Below are 16,460 nucleotides of genomic sequence, written 5' to 3'. Positions count from 1 at the left end.
GCCGGGGGCCTTCTGGAGATTTGTTCTTCTAGCCTCGGGAGAAGCTCGCCATCGGCGGCGTCGATAGCACCGTCGGCGCCCTAGGGCAATTCTCCACATTTTAGTCTTTTTTGCTCCAAATTCGTTCCTTTTTGCATCTTTTTGCTCCATTGACCTTAATTCATCATTTATGCAACAAAACATCAAAAATATATTTCTTTAAAGTGCAATATCATTAAAAACAGTATAAAAGAGGTACGAAAATCTCAACATATTTTCCTTTGGTCACTACCACCTCTACAAGCCCCCTAACAGCTACCACTACAACCTGAGATCCACCATAGTTGAGTTTGTTTGTGTTTGTTATTGTATTTTCCTTTCAAGTGTTTTTGGTTGTAACCGCCTATTCACTTCAATAATAATATTTGTTTTTTCCTATTGTGGTTCGGGTTAACTCCAGTATCATTTGGTATCAGAGTTAGTTTAAACGTAATCCTATCCTGGGGTTTCTAGCATCCACTACTACTCAACCCTACCTTCACCCAAAATTTTTCTTTCGCACCCTATATCAACCCTACACACCTCCGTAACCTACCCATTCTCAAACCCTAATCATGCCGCTATGAAGGCAATTGCCAGAATCTGATCAAGAGTTTACCATGGAAGAGTTACAGCGACAATTCCGCCAAGTGCGACAACTCCGCTGAGTGCGACAACTCTGCCAATGATATTGAGAAAAAAACGCATGGAGAGGTCGCTGGCGAGCATGGTAGCGAGATCTGAAGAGGAGAGAGAGGAACACTAAACTCCCCTCCAAAGGGATGATTCCAGTGGAGAAGAAAACATGTCACGATGTTTTAGGATACAGTATCAAAGGAGGCTGAGAGATGAAATGCATGTTAGAGGATACATAGACGAAGTGTCTGTTGGGAGATACAAAGACTCAGAAGTGAAGGTAAACATCTCAGATATTGAGGGGCAGATGAATCTAGATGATTTCATAGAGTTGTTGCAAAACATCAAGAAAGAGTTTAAATACAAGGAGATGTCAGGCGACTAGAAAGTGAAACTAGCTGCTATCAAGTTGAATAAGAGCATCTTGTTGTGGTCAAAGAACCTAAAAAGAGAGAAATAGGGAGGACAGAGCAAGATTACTACCTGGGAGAATATGAAGAGAGTTGCAACGACAGTACCTACCCCCACACTATCATCAAGTTCTTCTCTTGAGGCTCCACTACCTACACTAGAGGGACCTATCGGTGGAAGAGTACACATCAGATTTTATACATCTTAAGCTGAAAGTGATCTAACAGACCAAGAGGAGCGCACGATACAATCAACCACTACCAAGAGACAATAGAAGCAAAACAGGCACCCACTACCATTCAAACAACCACTCACAGTTGGAGACATTACTAGAAACACATCTAAGACAATTAATAAGTTCGGCCAAGAGAAAGATCAGGCTGCTCAAAGTGAGATGTCTGAGAAAAGCAGCATAGCCAATACAGTCACAATCAGGAAATACTTCAGATGTCATGGTTTTGGACACATCAAATTTCTCGACAAGCTAAGTAATGTCCTTCACTGAGCAAGGTGCAAAGCTATGAAGAGGTAGCTGAAAAAAATGGTTGAGTGCCATTTCCAACAAGATGAGGGCGAGAAAATTATGGTTTGACGAGTTCTATAAATTGAGGCTACCAGAGACCAGCAGTGGGTTCGCCACAACATTTTCAACACCTATTGCATTGTGAAAGAAAAGATACGCAGTTTCATCATTGCTTGAGAGAGCAACAAGAATGTGACACCTACACAGATGATGGACAAGTTGAGCCCCGCAAAGGCAATCTCAAACATACTTCCTAACGTGCCATCAGCAATGTGGTTCAGCTATACTAGTCTCTGAGTGACGTTCAGACCTTAGAACTGAAGGTGGAGAGACAATAAAGCAAAACAGACACTCACTACCATTCAGACAGCCACCCACAGTTTGAGACATCACTAGAAGCACATTTAAGGCAACTAGGAAGTTTGGTCAAGAGGAAGATCAGGCTGCTCGAAGTGAGAAAATGTCTGAGAAAAGCAGCATAACCAAAAAAGTAACAATTAGGAAATGCTTCTGATGCCATGGTTCTGGACACTTCAAATTTCTAGACAAACTAAGTTGTGTCCTTCACCGACCAAGTACAGAGCTATGAAGAGGCAGCTGAAAAAAATGGTGAGGTCTGTCATTTCCAACCAGATGAGGATAAGATGATCGTGGTTTGGCGAGTCCTATAGACTGACGCTACGAGTTATCAGCAATGGCTTCGTCACAACATTTTTAACACTTATTGCACTGTGAAAGAAGAGATACATAGTTTTATCATTGATGGAAAAACACAAGAATGTGGCATCTACACAGTGGTGGACAAGCTGAGCACCACGACAAAAGACAATCCCAGTCATACACCCTAACGTGGTAGAGTAAAAAAAATAAAGTCAGTATTGACAAGAGATATCTCGTGGAGTTTTTGATTGTGAACCAACCGCGAAATCAAGTTTGGTACGACGTGGTGACCATGGATGTCTACCACCTTTTGTTGGGGAGATCGTAGCAATTTAATTATCGGATTCAATATGACAAATTCAGAAACACCTACTCCACCAAAGATGGTAAGCACATAATCCTTCTAACTTCTGCAGAGTATGAGAGTACAGGTACCCTTACCAATAGAGAAGCGCAAGTCGAATTAGTTTTGGAGATGATAGAGGCGAGCAAGGTAAAAGAGTCGATTTCAGACACATGGCAGCCAGTACATAAAGTATTTCAGGGCATCCTGTTTCATAACTTACTGTCATGTCTGCCACCGTTTGAGGAGATTCAAGTTACTATTACTTTAAATTGGGTTGAGCCAACCATGTTTTTCTTTTGGAGTCGGAAGAAAGCACAAAATCCATGTTCAGCTCAGCAGTTTACCCTCAAATGTTTGGACTGATATGGATGTTTGCTCGCAAGTGTGAAAAACTCCTCGTATATTTCGGGAGTCAGTGCAACCAACAATGGGATCCAAGTGTTCGTGTTAGAGCAACTTCGCAACCATCAACTTGCCAACAGAAGCTTCAACGAAAGGGGTCGAAGCTCCCCAACCCCGGGAGACTTACGCAAGAGCGTTCCGCTCCTAACACGGAAGGGCCGCGAAATCGCACCCCTTGAAATTCGAGACCTTTTGGTCCTGTACAAGCAAACTAGGGACCAGTCGATCAAGCTGATTACTTAGGCTTGCCACCCACTTGATGGGAGGCCATTCCTTAGTTACCTTAGGTCTATAAGAATGTTGTTTTCATGGTTGACGTCAGTTTTTCCTCGTGTTTATGTCAGGACAGCCATTGGCATCCAAGTTTCCCTTACAGGATTGTATCCAATGATGGGTGATATGCTCCGACTATATCTCGTCCCAGGTGGTGATTATCCTCGACCACCCGACATCCTCTACAACCTTCCCTTCATCGTTGCAGCTACCTTCTCTGTTGCATCCACCCGGAAGCAGCCCTCCTGGTTGTTCTCCTTGGAGTTTCCACGCCACCCAACAGCCAGCCGCCTACCATCCTGATTGCCTCCCTACTCTACCATCCCAACACCTTCCTCCACCTCCCCGCCTTCTGCCTCGTCATCGCAATCTGTAGTCCATTGTTATTCCATCCACATAAACTGCATCCCTGTCATCTAGTTGTTCCAACACTTCCTCTATGTTGTCACTGATGTTCCAGTTGTCCAAAACCATCCCTCGTGTCGCCTCACTGCTGTCTCAACCACCAGAACCACCTCCCCATAACCTAGTTGTTGTTCCCACTGCACAAAACCGCCCCTAGCCGTTATTTCTTTGTTGTCCAGTCTAGCTACCCCCTTGTTACCGCCTCTCTAAACCCCTAATGGCCACCACCACTACCCGAGATCCGCCGATAGTCGAGTTTATTTGTGTTTGTTAATGCATTCCCTTTGAACAGTGTTTGGTTGAAATCGCCTATTCGTTTCAGGAATAGTATTTGTTTTTTTCCTATTGTGGTTTGGGTTAATTTCAGCATGATTACAGTAAGTTCAAGGCATACTATTGCATAATATTTTCCACTTGACATCAGCATATAAGGTAATGCAAAATAAGATGTTCCTCTAGGTGGAAAACAAATAAAACAAAAAATTGAGAAAATTACAGATATACATTTATAAAGCTGATGCTGATAATGAAAATTTGACTTCTTGGCTCACAAGAATGAAAGAGACAATTTCGCTAAAAAAATGTAAAAGCATTCTATTCATAAGTAAATACAATAATTAAAATATTTTCATATGGCGGTCAAGATATTAGCAACGCAAGCTATTACACCATAAGCGGCATACAACACTGTAGCTGCAGAAAAGAATGTTTTTAACAGAACATATCAACTGGAAATATGACTTAAAAAATTATGCATGAATGCATCTATCCATCTATCTATCTATATATCTATGTGTGTGTGTCTCCTCACCACACTAGCTTCCTTGATCTTTTGTAATGATTTGGCAAGACCACCATCCTTCTTTTGTAATGGAGCCAATTTATCGTTCCTTTTGTCTGATGTGGGTACATATTCATCTACAGCCAATTCAGTCTCCTACAAACAAAGCATAAAAGTTATTTCGAACAAGTAGGATTAGGAACAAAATTGTTTGAAGATACCATAACTGTAAGGCTAGTACGTACAATGACAGTGTTGACTGCTCCTGAACAACTTGAATTAGAGTTTAGTAGCTGAAAAAAAAAGGGAAACAAATAACTAGCTGCCCGGGACACTGAATATCAGCATGCCTGCAAAAAAATATAGAATTGCTAGGAAGCAGGTGACAGGAACAATCAAAGTACAACTTGAGGGAATCTAACTACTTGAATTAGAGTTTAAGTTTTATTGATTACATCTCGCTTCATCTATAAGCTTTTTGTGATCAGCACAGTTCATAAGATTTTATTCATAATAGCTTCGACAAATTCAGTGATACAATCCAAAAATAGTGTTAGCCAAAAGAAAGCAGTCACAGTTTATCATTATGGAGAGTAGAATAAATCATATCCAAAGTTTGTCAAATCATTACAGCGTAAAACAGATGCATTTTAGTCCAACAAAATTATGCCGTTTCTTTTTTTCTTTTCTCTTTCTTTTTTTTTCTGAAATATGGAACAGTGAGTGGGTAAGAAATCATAGGCAAGATGAACCACAGGAAAGATTCTTCGGAATGGCCAATCAAGGGGTGATATAGAAACAACCAGAACAAAAAGATGAATAAAAAATTATACTTACAAAAGCAGAAAACCTATGGGTGAAACCTTTGTGGCTCAATGGTCATGCGCCATTGAACTCACACAAGCAATTTCTCTTCTTCTATCAATACATGCAACCATTACATAAGTAGTATACATAATATCCAACTTATAATTCCATATGCTTTACACCCTAGAATACAACTTTTACCGAGAATTCACAAGAAACTAAAAATTAATTTTGGATTCTGAAGTGCCTTGATCTTTAAATTGACCCACAAAAAATTATTATGGCGAAAAAGTCAGGCTCTCTCCTCATCACTTAAACACAACTCTCCCTTGATGTTACATTTATCTCTTTCCTCATATCATCTTCCCACATGTACAATAGCGATTACAATTTGTACTAAAAAAAACTTAATCAAAAATAAAATATTATCAAACAAGAGATACGACTAAATAAAAAAGATGCTTTGTTGAGACCTTATTTGAAGATCATGATAAAAATCGACCTCTGAATATATCCCACAACCTGATTTGATAAAACATAATGAAATTAATTGAAGACGTAAGTATAATATTATGGAGTTAGTTTAAATGCATTCCATATATTAAAAATGCTCAAAAGGAACCAATGTCATGAAACGGACTACACACGTCCAAAATGTCAAAATTATTTACCCCCACAATCTAGTCGATTGAATATGACAACAACAGTTTAAGGATGAGCGTGGTAACATGCAGTTTTCAGTCTAAACACACTGCACAAATCCAAAATCACTCACACCTTGCAAGTTTAGAGAGGTGGACTGCGCTGACACACTTAGAACCTCAAAAATACCTCAAAAGAATTCATACTGCATGGGTCATTACTTGGGGAAAAAAAAAACAAATTATCTCCACACAAGATGGGGACAATTTAGTGCGAACAACAAAAATTATGTGAAGAGTCAATACACATTAATTTTGTATTTTCTTAAAATTAGATATAACTTCTTATTAAAATTGTATTTTCTTATAACTAGATTTGAGTTTTTTTAAAAAAAGCCTAATAAATCAGTTGCACTATCCTATTTGATCCTGTATATCTTCTGCCTCGAAGTAGTTTACACATGAAAAATCGTCCATTGATCATGAAGGAACAATTGGAAATTTTTGAAAAATACACTAAACAAAACCCTTGCTTGGCCTCTGTCCTATACAAGCATGTAACCCAGTTTGTGTCTTTTACTCTCCCTCATCTTCCTCTCCTTTGGTTCCAACCCAACTCACACTCTCTAACCTTCGATGACCAAGAAAAAAGTTTGTCATGATAAGCACTGAAAAGCCTTGATAGGATCAAAAAGTTTTATGTAAGCAATGATTTGTACCAAATCAGATATTGCATATGTAATAGGAGTTGTCAGCAGGTATATGAGCAATCCAGTTAGACATTATTTGAGTGGATTCTCAAGTATTTGAGTGGAACAGTCAACAACGCACTTTGTTATGGAAGTGCAAGGATTGCTCACAAGGATTTGTAGATTCAGATTTGGCAAGAAATGTGGACAGTACAAGTACAACGAGGAATATCTTCACATTGGGAAGCATAGTGGTGCGTCGGGTTTCCAGGTTAAAGAGGATTGTTACACTTTCTACTACGGAGCTCGAATATGTTGTTATTACTGATGCTAGCAAGAAGATTATTTGCCTACAGAGTTTCACGGCAGAATTGTGCAAGGAGCAGAGGATTGGAAAACTCTACAATGACAGTATGAGTGCAATTCATCTTGCTAAGGACGTTGTTTTTCATGCCAGGATGAAACATATTCATCTAAGGTATCATTTCATTCGCTCTCTTCTTAAAGAAGGACAGTTGTTCCTGAAGAAGATACACACAGCTCAGAATCCTGCGGATATGTTGACGAAGGTTGTGACTGTTGAGAAACCGGAGTTGTGTTTGGCTTCAGATAGGTTTTATGAAGGTTGAGACCGTGGGGTGAGCCACACCACAATACATGACTATGAAGGCAATTCAGATGGAGGTGTAGGAACAAAGAGGACTAAACTAGGTGCTATTGTCTCCATGTGGGAGATTGTTACTCTTGTGGAGCCAAAGCACTAAAGGAAGACCGAAAACCCGGCGCTTAGGCGCTGCTTCTGAAGGGTTGTCTTTGCGCCCCCCTTGGGCGCCCAAGCACCCAACTATGCTTGGCACGATTTTGCTTCCCAAGAGATGGGCGCTTTTGAGCACATAGCAGTTGGTATGCAAAATTTTTGTTTCAAGCCAATTTCAAGCGGCGTATCAGTAAGCCGGTGTTCTTCAAAAATTCCTGGTGAATAAGAGAAGAGTTAGAGAGGAGGATTTTTGGGATCTCGGCGAGTGTTGTTTGCATCAAATCGGACAAGGAAATTTTTCGAGCGTCCTGTAAGTTTCTTCCTGTGAGTGTGGAGGAGAAACTTGTGTGAATTCTTTGTAAAACTATCTCATTTTTATAGTGAATTTGTGTTGGTGTGGCTTCGTAGTTTATTCCTGTTCTCAAGTTTTTCCAGGTAAAATTCTCGTGTTTTCTAATTGTTTTGATTTTGCTTTCGTACTTAAATTTATTGTTCCGTTTTCTGAAATCATGTTATCATATTCCACGGTGAAGCTAGAAGGAGATTCTTTCGAAGTAATTTCTCTCAACAAATTCCTTGAATTTCTCTTCCTTGCATACGTGCTTGCAACCTTCATGGGCCCCTCCTGTTCGTTGGATCCTTCGGTCGCTGCTCCCCACTGTGCTGCTTCTTCCTACTGAGCCGTTAAGTTCTTAGATCGTTGGGGTGGGTCGGTCGGCTGAATCTCGATTGGTCCCGCTTGAGCCGTTTTAATACGCTGTGTAACATATTTGTTCTTCATTTAATCATTTTGGCAAAAGTTTATCTTATCTTCCAATTTAAAGTCTTAAAAAATTCTTATGGCAAATCTAGATGCTTCATTACTTTTTGTCATTATCAAAAAAAGTTACATTGCATCATCTAACGTGATGTTCCCAACCCTCACCAGCTGCGCCAATCAAGAGGGACATCTCGCCCACATTTTCCTACTGACCAAAAAATACTAGGTCATCACGTATCACTTCTACTAGTTATCAGCCGAATTTTAACCCATAATCTTGCTTTCTCATCTAGGTTAGGTACTAGCAATGGCGATTATTAAAGAATAAAGTCATATAAAATAAAATTAATATTAATATTAATAGCTCTTGACTGACAACTAAAAAAGATTATTGATGAACAAAATGCTAATAAGTTTTGGTGTCGAACAAATAAAAGTGTCGGGTGACCTATAAAAAGTTTTTGATCGTGTAAAACGACCCATCACTCAATATAAATAAAGTTTCACAACAAACTCTAGCCTAGCCACATCAACAAATACAATTACACATCTAGCTAGAGAACAAATAAACATCAACAAGGATAGTCCACAAATACCAATGACAAATATTCGATAGAAAATTTCTAAGAATAGTTCGATGTCGTCGAGACATCCACTTCAAAAAAAAAAAAACATTTGATATGCATCAACTGTAGATTAGACCTTTTAGAATATGATGTATTAGTTAATCTCATAGAAACTTGACTTTAATGTAGTATATGATACTTGGGTGTATGGTACATGTGCTGATCCATGGATGTGACAATTTTTATTTGTTTTGCAAGCGGCCTAAGGCTAGATCCTAGGTTCTAAGATTAGGAGGCCAAGACCTCACTAAAAATGAGGTCAACAGTGTCCATACTTTCATCCAAGTTTTTCATGCCTGTGATATCCCATCCTGTATTTAAGGAATCCATATCTCATTGCAATGTTATGTATCATAAAAAGAAAGATTTCATCATAAAATATAATTTAACAAGAAAATTCAAGAAGAAATTTTGCGTGTGTATTTGTAATTAAACTTACCTCCACATTTTGAGCATTATCAGTACTTTGTTGCACTCTCCTCTCGAGCTCAATTAATTCATTTCTCAAATGCTCAAATCTGTTTCTCTCATTTGAAATGGTCTCGTCATTTCCAAATTTAGATGATGCAACAACCTGAATGGGTTGTGCAAACTATAAGAATGTGGTTAGACTAAAAAACACAAGAAAAAAATTGGAGCATTCAATGTTGCAAAACTGCTGACAACTTGAAGTTGTAATATTATTGAATAGTAAAAAGAAACTAAAAAAGTTGAATGTGGCTCATATTTTAATCATCATAGACTATCGTTTCTAAAAGTATTCAATCACCAATGCCAACAACTCTAATCTAATAGATTTGTTTTTTCAATACGACACTTAATAAGGAATAGCAGTTAGTGAGATATTGCTTAACTGTTGCCTTACATTTTGATCTGATGTTGCTATTGGACGCTCTCTCTTGCTTACATTACGTGTCATGAAATTCCAAAACCAACGCTCTTTATTGGCCATCCTGCCACATGAAGGTTTTATCAAACACTGAAAGGAGTAGAAAATGGGCATTGCAGCTCTTTTGGCAAAAAACTTCAAACATTTCAATATAGTGCAGCAATCCATTTTGTGTACCTCTTGCCAGATACTTCATCTTTTTTACTAGAAATAGATGCCTCCATAGCCATTTCTGGAAAACTTTTCTCAGTAAAGGAGTGTGAATCATCGCCAGCACCCCCCTAAAGCATGCAAAACTGATTACTGAAGCCAAACTCCATAAAGAGCATAAGTGCGTCAATTTAATAGCTATAAAACACAACATGCAATAGCAAACGGATAGCTGAAGCCAAAACTCATTAGACCTTAAGAATGGATTAAAATATGCCATTAATAAATGTCCTTAAAATTGGTTATTGTGCCCCAAACTCATAAGATTTTTGTTTCGTGAGTTAGTTTCTCGGCCATACAAGAGAAAAAAAGGTAGACATAAAATGCAAAGATCTTATGGTAAGATTATGAAGGAAAAAAATAAGAAAGACTAGCAGTCAATACTCCACATGAAAAGATAACTGGATTACTTGCATGGAGGTATATATTTTTGCTTTGTTTAAAAGAAATAATTATGTGGCAAATCTCAAAAATAACACTAAAAATAGAAAGTGAATGAAAAATCCATTAGCATCAACAGTAAACTGTAAGCAATATTTTCTGTCTGGCCAAAATATTCATACTTTGACAACGGATGATTTCAAACATAATATCAAGTTATAATGGTTAAGTTAACAGATCTTTAAATTGAAATATTCCAGAATTAAAAAAATAAGCTTCCAAAAAAAGATACAAAAAGGATGATTTAAGGAAGAATCCAATAAGACCTTTGAATCCATAATATGCAATCCAAACTCTTCAACAAACATCTATTGAAAGAAAATGGAAGGGCATGGAGGTTTTACCTGTTCTAGCGAGTCTGCTTTAGCTCTGAAAGAAGCCTCGAGAAATTCAGCCTCTTTCTTGAGCTTCCTTATCTTCTCAAGATCCGAACAAGCAGCTTTTAGATGCTCTTTTCCATTATTTGAACTAGAAACATGTAGCTCTTGTAGCAAATTCTCTAACCTAACCAAAACTTCCTCGACACTTTCAAGAGTCTGCAATCAAAAATCAAATATTCCACCAAAAAGGGAATTAAAAGATAAGCATGCAGCTCATGAGAGTGAGTAAATTGTTCTAGCTAACAAAATATTGACTTGAAAGGAAACATTTCGCAGCAGGAAAAATTAAGTCTTAAAATGTTATCCAGATGAGTTCCAAGTTATCATCCCAATCAAAAGAAAATATAAACGTTGCTGTTCAGTTTTTAAAAATACGATAGTCTATTGGATGCTTAAATGATATCAACTCAGAACCAATTAATAGCCACAATAAGCATGAATGATATAACGTATCCAATTCGAGATTTAAATTTCATTTTAAGCCAGTATACCCAGCACTACTTGAGAAATGCCATCTCCTACTCTTAGGGCTGCTTAATTTAAGAAATTTAAATGAGGTTTATAGGGGCCACGCAGTTCTTAAAGATTCTTAAAAGCCAGAATTAAATTTTAGTTTTTTTAAGCAAAGACCACTTTATGTCAAGCTTTAGGCAAAACATTTCAATCCTTTCTCTCAACGTAGATAATAGCAAAGGTGGGATTCCAAATATTCAAATTTACCAAGATTAAGTGATTAGTAAAACCTTCATACATTCCCTACCTCTCAGTACAAGGAGGAGGATTTGAATTTCTATATTATTTTAATGTCCTGTACAGCATTTTACAAAACAGGACTCTTTGTTCATAATTATAGAAAAATGTAAATAAGCAAATAAAAAAAGGTATTCATTAAACAAAATTTAGAAGCATGCCTTATCAAAAGTATCCATCTCTTTCTCAACAGCCAAAACCTCAGTTTGTCGTTGATTTTGATGCCCTAAACCATCCTTATCCCTTCTGTTCCTGCAGTTTTCAGTGAAACTATTTAATTATCATTTATCTGTGAGAACCAACACGTGTACATTGGCGAAGATGAAAAGTAAAGAACCTAAATTTTATGTTTACCTTAGCACCCCAAGTTCTCTCATATGCTCAGTTAAAAAGCTGTGCCTAAATATAAGAGAAAATACATAGGTAACGAACATATCTTAACTTTGTCAATAGAAAGTACCAAAGGGTTGAAGCATGCGGGACTAAAACAAAATGCTTGCAGTAATACTTCAAAAAATCAACTATAAAAATAATGTACCCTCTAGCGAGAAATCTTGCTGCCTTAATGTTAGATGGGTTCTCAAGCCATGAACTATATTTGATAAAACCCGTCATCCAATATGAGCACACATCCAATACATAGGGAATTGCTTCTTCTTGAGGCATTTTTTCTTGTATAACCATATTGTCATGAATCTGTTTTGTGTTAGATAAGTTACCACCATAAAATGGAAACCACTCCAATTCTTCACAAACAACCTGCGGATTGAAAAAAAAATTGGTGCAAAGTTGGAAAAATCATAAGACTTTTACGTACATCTGAAGATTTTGATGATGGTATAATGATGATAGAATGGAAAAAGTTGTTCACATACTTCAACATACAGCTGATACGAACTTATGGATGACAACTGAGGATAAAACAACACACTGCCCCCTATAAGATACCTGTGAAGTAACTAAACATGAAATCAAAGCACATAAAAAGTGGTGCCTAATCAAAGATAGCTAATCAAACGTAGATGATTGCTTCAACTGCACCTTATGATTCCTTCAATTGGGTTCTCCATTGTGGTAAAGCCGTTAGATGATAAGAACGACTGAGAGCTTCTGCCCAAAGCAATAAAAAACCCAAAAATTGCCAAATCCTTCTCCAATACCTGTTGATTACACGTCAGCATATTTTATCTGGAATAAAAAACACTCATAAAATAATACTCAAAAGAAATGATTGAAAAAAAGTAGCCATTAGGATTCCCCGTCAATAAAAACAGCGAGTGAAACAATCTTTCTGATGTTTTGAAGAAAAATATGAGCACTGATATGTGACCTATGAAGATTTATGGGTACAAAATCAGCCGTGTCAGCACAATACAAAAAACTGTCATAAATATGCATTGAAATAAGCATAGCCCAAAAAATTCAACAGATAATTGAATCTCATCATTCAAGGAAAATGATAATTCCTTACAATAAGACAACAACTGAATTTTTTAGGACTTAAGGTCCTGTATTGTTCGTGGGCCGGGAAATATCTTGTTTTTCAAAGAAGTATTGAAGAAGGAAAGAATAGAATGGAAGTCCTCACCTCCCCTATACCTCAATTCTTAGCTCGTAGTAGGTGGTAGAGCTGAAAAGGACAAAATGGGAGAGATAGAGATAAATGAATGGACCGATCAGTTGGGGGGGTCCTTCCCTCGAATGTGGGAGGCATCTCAATTTATATCTATATTCTTTGCTCTCACCCCGCACCCCTCGATAGGGGTAGAAAAAGAGAAAACTGTTAAAAATATATATTGTGAATAATCCCAACTTTAACAGGGCTTAGAATCAATTAGAAAGTAAATCAAACAGCCGAATAACGAGATCGCACCAATTCGATAAAAATCGGAACAAAAATTAAAACAGAAGCACAATCAAAACAACCACAAAAACACATGAGAATTTACGTAGAAAAATTGGAGAATGGAAAAAAAAACCACAAAGCCATACCATCAAAAGTTTCCACTATGAAATTCAGAGGTTTAACAAAGAACTCACACAAGCTTTTTTCTCAACACACAAAGAAAACTTACAGGACTAGCTCCACAATCTTCCCTCTCCGGTCCGATGCAAAAAAGTTACGCTGAATCGCCGAAATCCATCTATTAGAAAATCCTCGCCTTCACTAAGAAGCTCGTCAAAGAATTCAAAAGGAAAAAACAACAAGCCTCAACAAAAAGGCTTGAAATCGAGATTAAACACTATAATCTCGTTACAAACTATTTTGGGCTCCTGGGCGCCAAGACTTGGAGCCTAGTCGTCGAGCTCTCGAGTAGCTTGCAGCGTCAAAAGTGGGTGCCTAAGTGCCCATAATGGGTGCATGATTTCCACATGCTTGGTCTAGGAACCCCCAATGGGCCCTTGAGCGCCCATAGGCCGGCGCCAAGGCACTGGGAGCACTTTCTACGAGAAAATCAGCCTGTCTACTGCTCAAGGGTGCTCCAATCAGATTCCATGCCTAACAAAAACAAAATGTAAACCGCAAGAAATAAGAACCGACCATAATGTCCTTGCAAGAAGATTGGGAAATGGTTGTCAGGTGGCTCTCCATTAGAAATGCACACGTCTATAATTGAATGATGTTCTCTATGTCGGTGATTTGTAAATCTTGAGGAACAAGTACAGATGGCCTACCAAGTCACCTTGACAGGTGAGCTCGGCAGACCAATATAGCAAGTGAGCTCGGCAAACCATTTTGGCAGATGAACTCGGCAGACCAGTTCAACAAGTGAACTTGATAGAAGAAGTTGACGAACCTTTTTGAAAAATAGAAGATTGGACCTTCTAGTCCCACAAAAATATTTTAATGCATGCTTTGACTCGTAGAAGCCGCTTATGAGCATATATTGATAAAAATAATGAATCAGGGCTATAAATATAACATCATGTTAAAAAAATAAAACCCGACAATAAATACCAGGTCATTAAAAGTGAAGAAGGTGAAGAGTAAAAGCGAGAGAGGAACAAACCGTGTGTTATAACAAAGAGACGGAGATGGGGAAAACAAAGATGTGGGCTTGTGTGATAAATAAAGAAGAATGCAAGGTGGACACAAAGTTGACAAAACAAGCTGAGGGAGACAGAGAATTGTTCGGTTCATGCACAAACTAGAAAGTGAATAAAATGGAGAAGATGAAGAACAATCAAAGGAGCAGATCCCCTGTGCGAACTAATATCGAGGCCGGGAGATGAAGAAGTGCAACTTTGGCTTTCAAAATACAAACAAAATTTAAACAAATACTTTGACATTGTCTATTCGAGTCAAATCCATCAAACTAATAGAGTTCATTATTTTCCTTAGCAGTGTTAATCATCCTTCCAATAGTCAATTCGTGAAACTTACAACAAGAATAAAAATTAGTAAAAGACAACAAGTTACAAGACAATTTAAAAACATGGAGTACATCACGAAGGGTTAACAATGAGGTGAGTTTGAAGTTCTGTTTTTGGCAATTACTAAGAGGGAACCACGGCTATTTTGATCGTTTTAATGCTCGCACAAGATCTATAAGAGAAAAATAATTCAGAACAACCAGTCATATGATAAGTTGCACTAGAATCAAATATCCAAGAATGAACAAAATTAAGAGTAGCACATAACAATGCAGTGGCTAAATATTTACCCTTCTGAGCGAAAAAGAAAGACATGAGATCGAAACAATTTCTGCAGGAGCTCTAATTTCACCTAGGTGAAAGGGGCTGCATCCAAGCTTGCAAAAGGCTCCTGAGTTTCTTCAGTAGTGGCTCGATAAGCTTGACCTTCAAACTTGAACTTTGATTTCTAATTCGAAGGTTTTCCATGAAGCTTCCAACATGTCTCATTTTTGTATTAAAGATTTTTTGCAATGCTTGAGCCATAGTTTCTTAGACCCTGGTTTGTCAATATCAATTCCTTTTTACAAAAGAGTCGAGTTCTCATATATAATGTCACAAAGAAGTTTGGTATTGCACAACACAATTTTTCTTCTTGACTCTTCATGTCTAACCTCAGAAAAACTTTTCGAACAGAGGGGAGAGGTTTCCTACCAAGGATGACACATTTGACTTTGTCTAAACTCCAAATAAGGCTAATTAAGAACATGTAGACCCGATCATTTTTCTATCTTCTTTTGGCGAGCATAGTCATTTGAATTCTCTTAAATGTCATTATAACATTGATCAAGCTCTTATTATAATATTACCAACTCATTATAATATGTCATAACATCATGATCATTTTGTTTGGATTTCTAAAGTTGAGTTTTCAACTCAAAATTTTGGGAAGAATTCTCCAAGTCAGAATAAAGATCTCTCACAACCTCCCATATATCTTAAACAGTGGGAAGGAATAGATACAGCTTTCCTATGGTAGGTTACATGGAATTGATGAGTCAAACTATAACCAAAGAGTCTTCAAACTCTTTTTTTCAAATTAAAGTCACCAGACGTAGGTTTCAAACATTCTCCAATTAATTATTCAATTGTGCATCTTTTGTATATCGTCAATTCTATGGATTGATCTCAATTACGATAGTTGTGCGGATTGAGTTTTATAACTGTAATAAGGTAGTGAATTTTGGAGATAATACCCGGCCGAGACAATCATGAAAGGAGATTTAGGATGACGTGAAGTGGTTTTTGAATTGTCGGAACCAATAATTGGGGTAGAACAATACTGAGTTATAAAACATCCACAGAATTTTAGAAGTGTTACGCACGTGCAGTGGCAACCCCAAGGGAAAAAGAAAGATGTTTTTGTTCTAGTATGGGCTCGGCTTGCGCATGTTCAAACCTGTGTCAACTCCAGAGAAAGGTTGTGAAGAGTTTGGTTCCAATAGTGCCCATGAAGGAGTTTGGTTCCCACAGATAACACCAAAGAAATGTCACGGGAGACAGGACTTGCTAGCTATAGATTGAGTGGTTCGAGCCCTAGAAGTTGTGTGTGACATTCCTTGCTAGTTACAAGTTGAAGCGAGGCGAAGAAAGAAAAAACTGTGAGAATGGAACTCACAGACGGACAAGCCAATAGGATTT

The 16,460-nt window shown here is 37.7% G+C and overlaps 1 protein-coding gene across 4 annotated transcripts in view; it reads right to left on the bottom strand.

Moving 5' to 3' along the window:
• Nucleotides 1–16,460, bottom strand: part of LOC110030758 — a 46,974-nt gene that overhangs the window by 10,704 nt on the left and 19,810 nt on the right. The window contains exons 6-16 of one of the 4 annotated variants that reach the window (XM_020733651.1): nucleotides 12,447–12,565; nucleotides 12,281–12,353; nucleotides 11,944–12,164; nucleotides 11,760–11,804; nucleotides 11,567–11,657; nucleotides 10,620–10,811; nucleotides 9,802–9,905; nucleotides 9,601–9,688; nucleotides 9,175–9,327; nucleotides 4,701–4,748; nucleotides 4,486–4,611 (exon numbers count right to left, since the gene is read on the bottom strand). In XM_020733651.1, the coding sequence (XP_020589310.1) occupies nucleotides 4,486–4,611; nucleotides 4,701–4,748; nucleotides 9,175–9,327; nucleotides 9,601–9,688; nucleotides 9,802–9,905; nucleotides 10,620–10,811; nucleotides 11,567–11,657; nucleotides 11,760–11,804; nucleotides 11,944–12,164; nucleotides 12,281–12,353; nucleotides 12,447–12,565 (1,260 nt within the window). Of the gene's footprint in view, nucleotides 1–4,485; nucleotides 4,612–4,700; nucleotides 4,806–5,735; nucleotides 5,785–9,174; nucleotides 9,328–9,600; nucleotides 9,689–9,801; nucleotides 9,906–10,619; nucleotides 10,812–11,566; nucleotides 11,658–11,759; nucleotides 11,805–11,943; nucleotides 12,165–12,280; nucleotides 12,354–12,446; nucleotides 12,566–16,460 lie in introns of those variants that run through there. The other 3 variants (XM_020733652.1, XM_020733653.1, XM_020733654.1) reach the window with 3 other exon arrangements.

The sequence above is a fragment of the Phalaenopsis equestris genome, unplaced genomic scaffold (genome assembly GCF_001263595.1).
Source record: "Phalaenopsis equestris unplaced genomic scaffold, ASM126359v1 Scaffold000760, whole genome shotgun sequence".
Taxonomy (NCBI): domain Eukaryota; kingdom Viridiplantae; phylum Streptophyta; class Magnoliopsida; order Asparagales; family Orchidaceae; genus Phalaenopsis; species Phalaenopsis equestris.
The sequence above is the reverse complement of the archived record's forward strand: the minus strand, read 5'-3'. Positions and strand labels throughout refer to the sequence as shown.